Source organism: Malaclemys terrapin, chromosome 1, assembly GCF_027887155.1.
Source record: "Malaclemys terrapin pileata isolate rMalTer1 chromosome 1, rMalTer1.hap1, whole genome shotgun sequence".
Lineage (NCBI taxonomy): Eukaryota > Metazoa > Chordata > Testudines > Emydidae > Malaclemys > Malaclemys terrapin.
Window position 1 is genome coordinate 264,495,233 of NC_071505.1, and position 16,406 is coordinate 264,511,638.

Sequence of the window (16,406 nt, forward strand, 5' to 3'; positions counted from 1 at the left end):
TGAAACATCTAAATCTACACTGAGTTCAACAAGCAAATTCAAATATACAATTTTTATGAAAAGCTAAGCAAACTCACTCTGTGATTGTGAAAAAATCCATAAGTTCAGATGTTGAAGCCTTGTTCCAATATGTAAACAAAGCATCTAGAAAATGAAGAATTTAAAAAATAAACAAATCAAAGGTAGTTAACAACAATATTAATAAGAACATTTTGCGCCATTGGTTCTCAACTTTGAGGTTATGATAATTCATGCAGTTCAGAAAAGGGTTTTCTGGGAGCAGATAACTGTCACAATTTTCTATAAAATTTAAAATTTCCTTTGAACCTAATCTTGTAATTTCAAAGATAGTCTTTTGAATGAATATTGCTGCAGTAAATGTTTATTGAATATATAGCATAATAGTGAATTAATTTGTAGAGGAGTATTTATTATACATGTGTAAAATAAAGTATGCAGACAATGATTTATTGTGCAATTCTAAGAAAAATAGAAGACCTTTAAATAATTGGAAAAAAACATACATTTGCAGGTTTCATATAAAGTGTTTTACATAATGTATTTTACTTATATATTTTGAAATGTAAATACATAATTGTCAGTCAGTCAGAGTTTAAGGCCAGAGGGAATCACTCAAAGGATATTTTTGTTTTGTTTTATTTTTTGCAATTACGGCATGTAAAATCATATTCAAATAATTATATGAAGCATTGCATGTAAAGCATGTAATAAATATTAAACATATCATTAACATTTCTATTCTCATTCCTGACATTGCAAGAAGTGAGACTATACAATGTATAAAAACAACAAGCAGTCTGGTGGCACCTTAAAGACGAACAGATTTAGTCTTTAAGGTGCCACCGGACTCCTAGTTGTTTTTGTGGATACAGACTAACACGGCTACCCCCTGATACTATACAACAGGGGTTGGCAACCTTTTAGAAGTGGTATACTGAGTCTTCATTTATTCACTCTAACTTAAGGTTTCACGTGCCAGTAATACATTTTAAAGTTTTTAGAAGGAAAACTATTGTTGTATGTAAAGTAAATAAGGTTTTTAAAATGTTTAAGAAGCTTCATTTAAAATTAAAGTATTTTGAAATTAAAACGCAGAGCCCCCCAGACCGATGGCCAGGACCCAGGCAGTGTGAGTGCCACTGAAAATTAGCTTGCGTGCCGCCTTTGGCACGTGTGCCATAGGTTGCCTACCCCTGCTATACAATGTATGAAACTTTCAAATCACATTGTACACATTTTTACCATTACATAAATCAAATTTGAAATTAATTATCAAAATATGTGCTGAAAGTACGTACCGACTTTTGCTATATTTGGCAGAGAGAACTGATAAAAATTAAATTTGCATACTGCAGTTCTCAGTCCTTTTGACTTAAACAAAATAAATCTGAGATGTATGGTCATAGAGGAAACCATGTGGGAACTTTGGGAGTTGCAGGCAGAAAAATGTTCTGCATCCTTGTTTTATGCCTCTCAGATTTTAAAGACAGCGCACATTTGTATTATAAACTAAACTTCAGCCAACTGTTATGCATGTCTTAATTTTGAGTCACTATTTTAAAACTCTGAATTAATGTTAGTTTTACATAATCTTTGAAAGTTACATTGTTACTCTGATTTCTGATAACCGTACTGGCCGTCTCATTAACATTTTACATAATAAATATATTTAAAGTTTCTATCGTTCCAAAATACTTTCATGTAGAACTCAACAAAATTGTTTGGACAAATAGTTTATTTGCCAAAAAAATGCTGTTTTGGGTTCACCAAAACTATTGGCAAATTCAGGGCAAATAGTTCCAACTGAAATTTAACCTCCCCCATCCAAAAAAGGCTCCATTTTGTTTTAAAAAAATTAACTATATTTATTTAAACAAACAAAGAGAAGGGTAAAAAAATACCTGAAAAAGAAAAACATTTGACCTGAAAATTTTTTTTTCTTCAGATTTTTCAGTTTAGCCACTGACTTGAAAAATCAACTATTCACTCAGCTCTACTAATATAGCCCCATCACGGAAATATCTGATTGCCTCAGAATACTCCTGTGAAGTAGGGAAGTACTATTATTCCCATTTTACAGATGGCAACTGAGGCATAAAGAAACTAAGTGACTTGCCCAAGGTCACACAGGAGATCTATGGCACAGCAGGGAACTGAACTCAGGTGTCACAAATCCTAAGTTAGAGCTCCGAATACTGGACCATTCTTCCTCTCCAATACCCAATAAAAAGTCATACACTGACGTATGCAATGACAAATATTTGTTAACTGAGACCTTCAACTAACCATATACTATTGAAGGGAATAATTAATATTTACGAACTACAAGTTTTCAAATGGGACTTAATTTTATCACTCAAGTACAACAAGAAGAAATGTAAAGCCATCAACTCACACATGAAAGGCTTAACAAGATACCACAGCCATTACTGAAAATAGTTTGAAAGATTGTAGATCTATAAATCAAACCCTCCATCTCATAAATTTACAAAATTAAGAAGAATTGTTGTTTACCTACCATCAGACATGCTTTTTAAAATATGAAGGAAACACATGAGCAGACTTTTGATTTCTGTTTGGTCGAATTTGCCACTTCGAACTACAGAACTTCCTAAAGTGCCACAGTGCTGGTTCTGAGAATAAATAGGAGTAAATTTGGGTGAAACATTTTCTTAAACGGTTAAAAACTTAACAATTTTGAATTGCTTTGTTAACTCCTATGAAAAGAAGGGGATCTCAGAATGCAGATAAGATCAAAATTTATATAGAGGTATATTTTAGTAACCCATCTAACTGTGCATACAAACTATGCCAAATTAAGTGTCTTCACCTTCAATGTTATTTTCTTTTTTACATGCATTTCCCCCCTTCAGGGAAGAAAAGCTATTTACCAGTACCTGCAATTTAGGATTATACAGTGGTATTTACACTTGTGGGAAGTACATGTGCCACTGGTGCCAAGTTAAAATCATTTAGAAAAGAGCGGTGTGATTTTTAAGACACCTATGCACGCTCCTTTGTGGATCCTACATTTGGAGCGAGGTCACAAGGAGCTATGGCCCTGACTCACTGATTTTTTCCCCATAAAGTCATACATGAGAACTCCAAAGAAAGGGTCGTGTGCGGGAAGCGTGTAATACCAACATTCTTGGAGAACCAGTTACTGGTAAGTAACCTTCCTTTCTCCAGCAACTGCTTGTATAGTCCCCTTCGTTGTGGAAAATTAGCTAACAATAACAACACTTGAAGGAAGTGTGTCCAAAAAGAACTAAACCAGCACTCAACTTCCAAACTGTGTATCAAGTTTAGTTACCAAATTAAAATAGTATTGTGTATTCATATGAACAGTGTTCCTAGTAGCAGCTTTACATTTCTGTGGAAGAAGCATTTCTTAGACATTCTCTAGAACCAGGTGGAAAGCATTATAAAACTCTTAGTTATACCAGTTTTGCATATTCCATTTTACCCTCTAAGGCAATCTGACTAGAGATGTGCTTCCCTCCTAGATTTATCCCTATATGGCATAAAAAGATAATCTGAGGGCTTGTCTACATTTACAGCGCCGCAGCTGACCAGCTGCACCAATGCCACTGCAGTGCTTAGTGAAGACAGTACCTACACCGATGGCAGAGCTTGTCCTGTCAGCATAAGTACTCCACCTCCCTATGAGGTGGTAGCTATGTTGACGGGAGAAACTATCCCGTCAACATAGCTGTCTGTGGTGGGGGTTAGGTCAGTATAATTACGTCACTCAGGGATGGGCATTTTCCAGACCCCTGAACAACATAGTTATATTTATGTACATTTGTAGTGTAGACCAGGGTTAAGAAGTTTAAAGCAAACTCGGTCCTTTCTAAATCAGGTGGTCAACAAAAAAGGAACAGGGAAGGGAAAAGCTCTGATACCAGGGTTCCTGAGTGATAAATAAAACTTACTATTTAGAAGATACAGAAGAGAATGTATTAAACCACTGCTGAACAATCAGCACTGTTTATCTGGGTTTCGATTTAAGGTGCTGGTTTTGATCTTTCACAGGTCACAGATTTGAAAAGGAAGGTAATTCCAAGAAGGCAGGATGCATACTAGACAACATTTTCAGCATCAAAGCATCCCCTATAGTATCTTCTATAGCTCCAAGCCCCCGCTCACTATTTCAGGCGCCTTTAGATCAATGGCACCTATCTGACTGGAAGAGAAATATGCTGTCCATGAATGCCTAGATTCATTAAATTTATTTTTCTTTGTGAATAGTCAGGTCCTCCAAAATGTTACGATAAATCTGTTTTAAATCTTCAGGTTTCTATAAACAGGTCGGATCTTAAATCATCTCACATTCAAGATCTCAGAGTAGATTCCCAATGTTGAGGTAGCCATTCATGACAAGTAATTAGCTGGATAAGAGCTGACACGGGAGCAGCCTCATATAGTCAGAGCACTTGTCCCATGAAGGGAGCCTTCAGAGAGTTCTGTTGCTCACTGAACACTTTGTATAAATGTCTCTTAGATTGAGTGCCTTTGATGAGTCCTCCTCAACACAGGCAGCAAAATGCAGACCCATGACAGACACTGTTTCAGCATGAGAGTCATGTGAACCCTAAACACCTGGGAATCTGCCATCAGAGAATCCAAAACAGAGCTGTGAAAAGCAAAATTACTGTGCTGGATACATATCTGAGACCAAATTAAATATCCAACAGGCAAGGAGTAAAGTAAAATAACTGAAGTGGAACTGAATATGAAACTAGATATAATGCTAACTACAGGAAAAACAAAGATTCTGACATCATTGCTGAAGCGGTAGAAAAGGAACTGGGATGACGCTGAGGCCATGGCGCCGTGTAACTGTAATCTGAATCCAGGAAACATGCATATAACGTTAGCAGTCACTAGCAAGCTCGGATTCGATGCTGCAGGAACATACACTTCCTGCAAGCATGGATCTTCATAGGCAATTTTCAATGGAGAATAAAAAATTGCTCTGGCTTTTTATTAATGAAATCCTTATACAAATGGTGAAAAATTCAAAGACACTTACAGTGTACAAGTGAACTACTGAAAAGAAAAAAGAAGAACAGGAGTACTTGTGGCACCTTAGAGACTAACAAATTTATTAGAGCATAAGCTTTCGTGGACTACATATATGCATATATGCATCCGAAGAAGTGGGCTGTAGTCCACGAAAGCTTATGCTCTAATAAATTTGTTAGTCTCTAAGGTGCCACAAGTACTCCTGTTCTTCTTTTTGCGGATACAGACTAACACGGCTGTTACTCTGAAACTACTGAAAAGAAAGTTAGAAAATCAGTGGATAATTGATAGGACTAAACATTATTCTGAGGAAACATTAACAGCAGCCACATCAAGCAAAACACCTAAATAACCTAACCTGATAGACTAGGTGGAGATTTTCAAAGGAGCTTAAGAGTCAGGCACCCAAATCCCATTGAAATTCAATGTCTGCCACTGAACTCCCCTAAATTCCTTTGAAAATTCCAGCCCAAAGATCAACTAATTAGCAGAACACTGCAAATTAAGACATTAACAAAACATTAACTAAATGTTGGGTGACAGTTTTGCCATTTAGCAGCAGAATACACCTACAGAACATCTTTTCAGTTAAAGAATTTTCTTACTTAGTCCATATTTTATATCTATCTATCTATTTTCCGCCAATCATATATCTTGGAAAAAGGAAAACAAAATAATGTTTAGTCTACTTAAAATAGGCACACCATAGGCTAAGGCCCCAAACCTACCAACACTTATACCCATGCTTAAATTTAAGCATGTGAGAAGCTCCATTGACTTCAATGGGTCTACTTGTGTGTTTAAAGTGAAGGACATGCATAAGCATTTGCAGGACTGGGAGCTACATGCTATTTTAATGAAACTTTTTAGTTGTTTTGGTATTTGATCCATCATATTTACAGCAGGTATAAAATGCTGCAAAGTTGTGGCAAAACTCTACTGACCACACTCTTCACCCAGAGTCTTAACTATATCAAGTACAAAAACCAAAATACTTCTTGTAACTGAAGAGAGAGCGCAACATGCAACATTTTCTCTGGTAAAGCTGGAACTGTCAGAAGTGAAAAGTCCACTGTAACACGACTGTTCTTTGCTAAGTGGGAATTTTCTTGTTCCTCTTCACTAAAGCGCATAGCATGAGCAGAGTACCTTCTGCGAAGTTTCTCCCTCTGCCACACAAAGGCATGTTAGGGTCAAATGGAAAAAAATTAACATATGTCGTGAAATGCACAACAAGGTCTAAGAAAATTAAGTGTTAACATCAGCTATAAACAAACACGACTGAATACCTCACAGTTACTGCAGTTTCTTGCTTTGGAATTGGCTTACAGTACTCCTACGTCACTTAAGCGCTTTTTTAAAATCCCACCCTAAAATTTCAGTTCTGCTTTATTGAATGCAAAACTTAAGATGTTTCTTTTAGTAGATCAGAGTGCCCTTATCCAGCTCAGGAAACAGTAATAACTATTTTCTAAAAATGTTTCTTTACATAAAAATATCTGTTCACATATTCGATAAATTATTTTGATGATTTATACAGTGCAAAATAGCAAATCCACATGATAACTACTTTTTATTTCACAATAAACAATTTTACGTATAGTAACACTATCAAATGAAGTTATTTCATGTTTTAATCAATGCTGACATTCAGAATACAATTCAACTCCTAATGGAGTTAGTGCAAAAAGACTTCTATTGACTCCAATGGGAGCTGGATTGATTTCTTACTATGTACTAGACAGTTTCCTAATGATATTGAATTACATTTGTTAACATGAAGACTTATTCAAAAGCTTATTTTTTACCTTGTCAAGAGAATTGTTCTTGTCACTATGTCTTTCTGGGAAGCTGCTTCCTGAATCTGTACTTATAAGGGAGCCTCTTGAGTCAGCATGTCTTACACAATTAACATTTGGAGTTGATGAGGTATATGGGGAAGCTAAATAAAAAAATGAAAGACACACACATGAGAGAGAAAATACTACAGAGATTACTAATGGAGAAAAGACGGTTACTTACCTTCTGTAACTGTTGTTCTTCGAGATGTGTTGTTCATGTCCATTACACATTAGGTGTGCGCGCGCCGCGTGCACGGACGTCGGAAACTTTTTCCCTTAGCGGCTCCCGTCGGGCCGGCGGGGCCCCCACCTTCCCGCCAGAGCGGCGCCCCGCTCCAGGGTATATATATCCCTGCCGACCCGACCCCTCCGGTTCCTTCTTGCCGGAGACTCCGACAGAGGGGAAGGAGGGTGGGAAGTGTAATGGACGTGAACAACACATCTCGAAGAACAACAGTTACAGAAGGTAAGTAACCGTCTTTTCTTCTTCGAGTGATTGTTCACGTCCATTACACATTAGGTGATTCCCAAGCTTACCATTGGAGGTGGGTAGGAGTCAAGGTACAACTGACTGTAACACAGCCCGGCCGACCATCGCGTCCTCTCTGGTCTGATGATGGATCGCGTAGTGGGCTGTGAACGTATGTATGGACGACCAGGTGGCTGCCCTACAGATCTCCTGGATCGGGACCTGCGCCAAGTAGGCCCTTGAGGACGCTTGGGCTCTAGTCGAATGGGCCCGGATCTCCGGGGCCGGAACATTGGCGAGTTCATAACAAGCGCGTATACAATGCACAATCCATGCCGACAAGCGCTGTGTCGAGATAGGCAAGCCTTTCATACGTTCCGCAATCGCAATGAACAGCTGGGGTGTTCTGCGGAACGACCTGGTCCGCTCCAGGTAAAATGCCAACGCCCTTCGGACATCCAGGGTATGTAGGCTGCGGTGGTGAGGGTCCGTATGGGGTTTTGGAAAAAACACCGGTAGGCAAATGTCTTGCCCCATGTGAAACTGTGATACCACCTTTGGGAGGAATTTGGGGTGCGGCCTAAGTTGCACCTTATCTTTATGGAACACTGTATAGGGTGGTTCCGACGAGAGGGCCCTCAATTCCGATACCCTTCTGGCCGACGTGATGGCCACGAGAAACGCCACCTTCCACGAGAGGTGCGTGAGGGAGCAAGTGGCCAGGGGGCTCAAAGGGAGGACTCATGAGTTTATTTAGGACTAGGTTCAGAGACCACGTCGGAACCGGCGGGCGTGAGTAGGGAAACACCCTTTCCAGCCCTTTGAGGAATCGGGCCACTGTGGGGTTGGAGAATACTGACACTCCCAACTCTCCCGGATGGAAAGCCAAAATAGCGGCTAAGTGAACTCTAATTGAGGCGGGCGCAAGCCCTTGATTCTTAAGGTGCAGTAAATAGTCCAAGATGGACGGGACCGAGGCCTGTAAAGGTTGTATGCGTTGAGGCTCACACCAGTGGGAGAACCTTTTCCACTTCGCCAGGTATGTTGCCCTTGTAGAGGGCTTCCTACTATTAAGGAGGATTTGCTGAACCTGGTGAGAGCACCTGTGTTCTGCATCGTTCAGCCAGAGAGATACCATGCTGTGAGATGAAGCGAGGACAGGCTCGGGTGGAGTAGGCGACCTTTGTCTTGCGTGACTAGGTCGCGATGGAGGGGAAGGGTGATTGGATCGGCTATGGACAGTTCCAGCAGGGACGTGAACCAATGCTGGCGAGGCCAGGCCGGGGCAATAAGTATGATCGTTGCCCTGTCCCTGCAGGTCTTGAGAAGAACCTTGTGTATAAGTGGAAATGGAGGGAAGGCATATTTTAGGCTCCCTCCCCATGGGATCATGAAAGCATCTGCTAATGATCCCGGGCTGAGGTTCTGGAACGAGCAGAACTGAGGGCATTGGCTGTTGTCCCTGGTGGCGAATAGATCCACCCGGGGAAAACCCCACCTCCGGAAGATCGAATGCAGGACGTCTCCTCTCAGCGTCCATTCGTGCATTTGGTAGGATCGGCTGAGGCGGTCTGCTAAGCCGTTTTGAATTCCCGGAAGATACGTCGCGATGAGGTGTATCGCATGGGCTATACAGAAGTTCCATAATAGGAGTGCCTCGTGACAGAGGGGAGAAGACCGGGACCCGCCCTGCTTGTTTATATAGAACATGGCGGTAGTGTTGTCCGTCAGGACTGCCACGCTGTGACCTTTTAGGGAGGCGTGGAAGGTCTGGCAGGCGAGGCGAACCGCTCTTAGCTCCTTCAGATTGATGTGAAGCAGCTTGTCCTCTTTGGACCACAGCCCTTGGGTCCGCAGTTCCCCCAGGTGCGCCCCCCAACCCATGTCTGATGCATCTGTCACTAACGTCAGAGTGGGTTGTGGGGCAGCAAAGGGGATCCCCTCGCATACCTGTTGGCGATCGAGCCACCAGCGTAGCGAGCTGAGTACCTGGTTCGGGATCGTGACTACTTGATCCAATGGGTCTCTGTTGGGGCGATGCGTGTGGGCGAACCACAACTGTAAAGGCCGGAGCCTCAGCCGGGCATGTCTGACCACGTGTGTGCAAGCTGCCATATGCCCCAGAAGCTGCATGCAACACCTTGCCGTTGTCGTGGGAAATTTTTGTACCGAGCTTATGGCCCCGTGAATTGACATGAACCGTGCCTCTGGTAAACTCACTCGCACGGTTACCGAGTCCAGGGTAGCACCTATGAAGTCCAGCCTCTGTGTGGGGACTAACGTGGATTTCGGCACGTTGACCCGGAGGCCGAGCTTGTCGAACGTCTGCAAGGCCAGCGTTACGTGAGATCGGACTTTGGCCTCCGACCTGCCCGCGAGTAGCCAATCGTCCAGGTACGGGAACACACGCATCCTTCTCTTTCGAAGGAAGGCTGCTACCACGGACATGCACTTCGTAAACACCCGTGGTGCTGTCGCCAGGCCGAAGGGCAGGACCGTAAATTGGAAATGGCGCTGGCTGACGATGAAGCGCAGAAACCGCCTGTGGGCCGGATTGATTGCGATGTGAAAATAGGCATCTTTCATATCGAGGGCAGCATACCAATCCCCCGGATCCAGGGATGGAATAATAGTTCCAAGGGAGACCATACGAAAGCGCGTTTTGATCAGGAACCTGTTTAGATCGCGCAGGTCCAAGATAGGACGAAGGCCCCCTTTTGCCTTGGGAATCAGGAAGTATCTGGAATAGAATCCTTTTCCCCTTAGGTCCGGAGGGACCTCTTCTACTGCTCCTGCAGCGAGAAGGGTCTGTACCTCCTGAACGAGGAGTTGCTCGTGAGAAGGGTCCCTGAAGAGGGACGGGGAAGGGGGATGGCAGGGAGGGGGTGAGGAAAACTGGAGGGTATAACCCGCCTTCACTGTGCGCAGGACCCAGCGGTCCGATGTTATGCGCGACCAGGCCCGGTAGAAACGGGACAGACGGTCCTTGAAACCCAAAGGAGGATCCGGTATAGGGAGTGGTACGCTGTCCTCGGGCGTAGCTTCAAAAGCCTGGTTTATTTCCCGGCTGTGGCTTACCCTGGCCATGATTCTGGCCCTGGTTAGGCGTATTGTTTCGTCTCCGCCTATTATCCCTGCCTCGACGGCGGTAAGGCTCATGACGGGGCCGAGGGTGGTAATGCCTTTGCGGCGGCTGGGGTTTGAAGGGCTTACGCTGCGTCACCGGCGTGTGCATACCCAATGACTTAAGGGTCGCTCGTGAGTCCTTAAGGCTATGCAGCCTGGCGTCCGTCTGGTCGGAAAACAAGCCTGAACCTTCAAACGGGAGGTCTTGCAGCGTGGTCTGTACCTCCGGCGGGAGACCTGAAGCCTGCAACCACGCCGAACGCCTCATCACGACTCCCGACGCAATTGTTCTAGCCGCAGCGTCGGCTGAGTCTAAAGCGGCCTGTAAAGAGGTCTTGGCCACTGCCATTCCCTCCTCTACCAGGGCCGTGAACTCCTGATGGGCTTCAGGTGGGAGGGAGTCCTTAAACTTGGCGACTGATGCCCAGGAGTTAAAATTGTGCCTGTTGGGAATCGCCTGCTGATTGGCGATCCTCAGCTGAAGGCCTCCCGATGAATAGACTTTCCTCCCGAATAAGTCCAATCTCTTAGCTTCCTTGCCCTTGGGGGCAGGAGCTTGCTGGCCATGCCGCTCTTTCTCATTTACCGCCGAGACCACCAGCGAACAGGGGGACGGATGCAGAAAGAGGAAGTCAAACCCTCTAGATGGGGCGAAGTATTTTCTCTCCACGCCTTTTGCAGTTGGCGCACTGGAGGCCGGTGTTTGCCACACCGTCTTATAGTTGGACTGTACTGTCCGTATAATCGGGAGAGCGACTCTGGAGGGGCCCTCTGGGCTCAGGATATCGACCATGGGGTCGTCCTGCTCCACGGTCTCTTCCGCCTGCAAACCCAGATTGAGGGCTACCCGGCGAAGCAGGTCTTGATGTGCCCGATGGTCAATCGGGGGAGGGCCGGACACCAATGTGCCCGCAACTGCCTCATCTGGCGAGGAGGAAGAGGTCGGGGCCTTCTGCCCATCCTCAGTATCCTGCAACCCGGCCTCAGCCAATTGCTCCTCTGCGGCATGACCCGCCGCGTGGGATTGGGACGGTACCGTACTCGGTGCCGAGTCCCCTCTTTCCCGCTCCGGTGGTCTAGAGACCGTAGCCTCCCTATACGATGGCGGACGGTGCCGCGGGGAGCGGGACCGGTACCGGGATGGCCCGGATCTCGAGGCCCTCGATGGGGGCCCTTGTTGGTGGTAGGCCCAGGGTGTCCAGAATGGCCATTGGCTCGGCTGGCCCCATTGAGACTGTCCGTAGTCCCTGCTAGCCTGTGACTTACGGGCAACCCCGCCGTATCGGTCTGAGTCAGTCCCCGAGACCACGGACGGTGACCTGGAAGGCCATGGTGGAGCCGTAGAATGGTGCCGGTCCGATCTTGGAGAGTAGCGCCTTCGCGACCAGGACCTGGAATGGCGCCTCGTCGACCTGGAACGGTACCGGTGATCCCGGGACCGGGAACGGCTACGACTGGTCGGCCTTGGGTAACGAGCCGCCGATGCTTCGCGGTGCCGACTCGTGCTCGGTTGCTGAGTCGGTGCCGATCGTTTGTTGAAGCCCAACTGCTGCGGTGCTTCTTGCGCCGGGGCAACCGGGAGTCCACCGAGGCGGAGCTCGACCGGGACCGGTCCCTGGAACGGTGCCGAGATGGCGACTGTGACGGGCGCACCATCGCCGGCTTGCCTCTGCGCGGCAGCATAGGCGGGGCGCCTTCAGCGCGTACTGGGGCCTCAACGGACAAGGCGATAAGGTCCTTAGCTGCCTCAAACGTGTCCGGAGTGGAGGGCTGTTTCACAAGTTCCTCTAGCCCTTCATTGTCGCTCGACGCGCTCATCCCGGGGCTCGACGGGCCCTTCGGCGCCGGAGCCACTACCGGGGTCCTTGATGAGGCCGTGTCGGCCTTAGGGGCACTCGAGGTCTTTACCGGTGCCGCCTTCTTATGCGGTGAGCGACCGCGGGCCTTAGGCTGGCCCTTCACTTTCGCCGGCGAAGACGATCGGCGTCGTGCCCTACCCCGCTGGGTCGGTGCCGCGGTCTTCGAGTGGCCCGCCGGCGCCGGTTCCCGCACCGAAGCCGGTGCGCTCCGCACGGAGGCAGACGGTGCCGTCGAAGTGGAGGGCTGTAACGCCGTCTCCATGAGCAGCTGATTAAGGCGAAAGTCCCTCTCTTTTTTAGTTCTGGGCTTAAAAGCCTTACAGATTTTGCAGCGCTCTTTCTGGTGAGCTTCCCCCAGGCAACGCAGACACGAAGCGTGGGGGTCGCTCAATGGCATAGGCCTGCGGCACGTGGCACAGGCCTTGAAACCCTGGGCGTGTGGCATACCCCACCGCCCGGGGCCGGTGCCGGGGCTGAACAAACAACCCCAGCAGGAGCTTTAAGGACTCTAATGAGCCGTTAACTACTGAGTAACACTATCTTATAACTAACTGATAACTACTAGATAACTCTAATGACTATTGCTAAGGGACACTCTCAGACGAGAGACAGAGTTGTTCCAACGCCGCCACGGACGGTAAGAAGGAACTGGAGGGGTCGGGTCGGCAGGGATATATATACCCTGGAGCGGGGCGCCGCTCTGGCGGGAAGGTGGGGGCCCCGCCGGCCTGACGGGAGCCGCTAAGGGAAAAAGTTTCCGACGTCCGTGCACGCAGCGCGCGCACACCTAATGTGTAATGGACGTGAACAATCACTTGAAGAAGAACTATTTTCACAAAATTCAGTGCAAATTTTTAAAAAGTGAAGTCTGCCTTCTTTCAGTAAAATTGATAAAATCTTAATTGCAATGCATTTAAAAGAGAGGTTTACTTACTTTACAGTAACACTTTTTTTTTTTTTTAAGATGCTTTTGTCCATAGAGATCCCACTGTAGGTGTGTATACCCATGTGTCTGAGCCTGGAATCATTTAACCAGCAGCATCTGTGAGAGGCTGCACATTTGGCCTGCATACCCTCCTGCCTCCCACCCCATGGGCATAAAGAGTGGAATACCCTAAATGCCACTCAGTTCCTTCACCAATACTGAAATCCAGTAAGAGGACTCAAGTGGGGAAGAAGAGTCATAGTACGAGCCATGTGGACAAAGGCATCTCAAAGAACTCCAGTTACTGTGAACTAAGTAATCTCTTTCTTCTCTGAGCATTTGTCCACACAGACTGACAACCAGTTACTTCTCAGGTAGGTGGATGACAAGAGTCCTATCTAAAAAATGACTGCAAGACAGCCCTGCCAAACTGAGCATCTGATCTAGAAGCTGTGTTAGTAAAATGTATAAGTAGAATGCCATGTAGGTGCTCTACAGAGTTCCAAGACAGGACCACCTCTAACACATCCTGAGAGAGGTTGCTTGAGCCCTGCAGATTGCACCCTAACTGAAAAGGGAAGGGGAAACTGTTTCACACTATAAGAAACCTTAACACAGACATTTAAGAGGTGACCTAAGCATAATTCTGTCCTTATAGACAACCACATACGGAGACCCAGCCATCAAAACTTGTGGGTTTGTCTTCACGTACAGTGCTACAGGGGTGTAGCTGCATCGGAGTAGCTGCGCTGTTGTTCTTAAGTGAAGATGCTCCTATGCCAACGGGAAAGCTTCTCCCATTGGCATAGTTAATCCATCTCTCCGAAAGGCAGTAGCTATGTCAACAGGAGAAACTTCCCTGTGGACACAGCGCTGTCTACATGGAGGGTTAAGCTCAGTATACCTACATCACTCAGGAGGTGTGGATTTTTCACGCCCCTGAGCGATGCAGTTACACTGATATAGATGTGTAGTGTAGACCTGGTCTGCAACTCCACCAGGCTACACGCTGAAGTGACAGCCACTAAAAATTCTGTCTTTATAGAAAAGTGTTACAAAGAACATGTTAAAGGTTGGAAAGAAGGTTCCATTAAAGACATTAATACCATATTCAAGCACAAGGAAGGAAAGGAATCTTTAACCAGTGTAAACAGTGTAAACCCCTTTAAGAACTTGGAAACTGTAGAGTTAACAGTTGAAAAAAAAAAAAAACCACCCAAATAACCACTTAACCGAGCAATAAAAAACCCATAAACAGCTGGTAAATGCACTTTAACAGAACTGAGAAACCACAATGTTTCAAGGATAATAGATTGTCTAAAATAGTTCAGACAGAAGAGTTCTCTGACTGGATAGTTCTCTGACTAGATCATACTGAAAAATGCCTCCACTTATATATTGATATATATACACACACACCTATCTTGTAGAGGCTTTCCTACCAGGAATAAAAACTTGAATAGTCAGTGAGCAGTTCTCCTCAAGCAGAGTCAGCTAGCTAGCCTCCATGCTGTCAAGTGCAGAGTTTTTGGGTCTGGGTCCAGTACACTAGGCTGTGATTTTAAGAAAGGATATTTGGAAGGATGGGAACCAAAGACGGACAAATTGAAAGGTGAATTAGATTGGGAAACCAAAATTGATGGGCCCAAGTAGTAGCTTGTCCTGAGCCTTGTCCTGACAAACTTTCCTGAGTGCTGTGAGGATTAACAGGATGAGGAGAAATGAGAAAGGCATATAGCATGTTTTGATCCCACAGAATCAGATCTGCGTCTGCAAGAGACTTTGGACTCATTCCTCCTGGTGAGCAATATATGGGATATTTCTTATCATATGTGGCAAATATGTCCATTGAGGGAACTCCCTAATCATGAAACACTGAATTCAAAATAGAGTCTTTTAGCTCCCGTTCATTGGAGATGGAGTCTTTCCTGCTCCGATAATCTGCTAAATTGTCCTGGACACCTGCTAGACAAAATGCCAACAGGTTGCTATGACAATTACATCATTCCACAAGAAAATTGATTCCCAATAGAGGGGAAGATCTTGCAACCTCCAAATGTGTATATAATACATTGCTGTCCTATTATCTGTTAGGATCTGAAGAGGGGTGTTCTAGAGCACAGACAGACACGCTTTGCAAGGTAGAAGAATGGCTCTTAACTCCAATATGTTTAAGTGCAATTCCTCCTGTGGGCCTGAAATTTGCCTAGGTGTGAACTCCATCATTGCTTGGATGCATCCTTTAGAGTAGTCTGATGGAGAAGCTGGATGATAAAACTCACTGGCACATACAAAGGTGAGCCCATCCACCAATGAAGAGATGCCAGCACCTTTGGAAGTATCACTACAGGAAGGCATAGTGTGTATCTGACCGGGTAATAAACTGGTCTTAACCACCCCTGAAGGGGGCAAAGGTGCAGTCTTGCATATAAATTCTCAACATCAACACTTCTGGGAGAAGGAATCAGAGCAGAGCTGTATTAGATTTCTTTTGTAGAGCAACTGAGATGTTAACAAAGCTAAAACGTATAATAAATATCTTGCAAGCTGGCAGGAGGTGAATCAATACAAATGTTTTCAGGTGCAGCAAACTTTGACGGTCTGGGACCAAGTGAACAGAGAGATTTTTTTCAATCCCTGAGTTAAGTTAGAAAAAGTATGGTTAAACCACATAAAGGATATCTGTAAGAAGAGCCATTTCAGGAAGACCAAGTTTATATTAGATTGTGGGGAATCTTGAGGTATGATAAGGGAAGAGTCAAGAACAGCTCTAGTTTTCTAATTTAGATTTTTTTTTTTTTGCCAACAGATTGAAAGAAACACAACTTTAAAAAACTACTAAAACTAACACTAACTAAAAATCTAATACTACTTATGATACAACAGGGAAGCAGATGGACACTGTGTAGCTCTATCTCACTGCAACTGGCAGTAAGAAGGAACTGTATGGTGGTTGGGGCTGTTCTGTCCTTTATTACCCCTCTCCCCAGGAAGTGGAACAAGAAGATGCAGGCAGGGTAACCAGACAGCAAATGTGAAAAATTGGGACGGGGGTGGGGGTGCGGGGTAATAGGAGCCTATATAAGAAAAAGACCCAAAAATCGGGACTGTCCCTATAAAATCGGGATATCTGGTCC

At 45.2% G+C, this 16,406-nt stretch overlaps 1 protein-coding gene across 13 annotated transcripts in view; it reads right to left on the bottom strand.

Annotated features, from left to right (window-relative positions):
* The window catches only part of DOCK9 (dedicator of cytokinesis 9), a 319,963-nt gene that overhangs the window by 88,703 nt on the left and 214,854 nt on the right, over positions 1-16,406 (bottom strand). For all 13 annotated transcript variants that reach the window (XM_054012624.1, XM_054012570.1, XM_054012629.1 and 10 more), the window contains exons 34-36: positions 6,858-6,991; positions 2,540-2,654; positions 78-144 (exon numbers count right to left, since the gene is read on the bottom strand). In XM_054012624.1, coding sequence (XP_053868599.1) covers positions 78-144; positions 2,540-2,654; positions 6,858-6,991 — 316 coding nt within the window. The remainder of the gene's footprint in view (positions 1-77; positions 145-2,539; positions 2,655-6,857; positions 6,992-16,406) is intronic.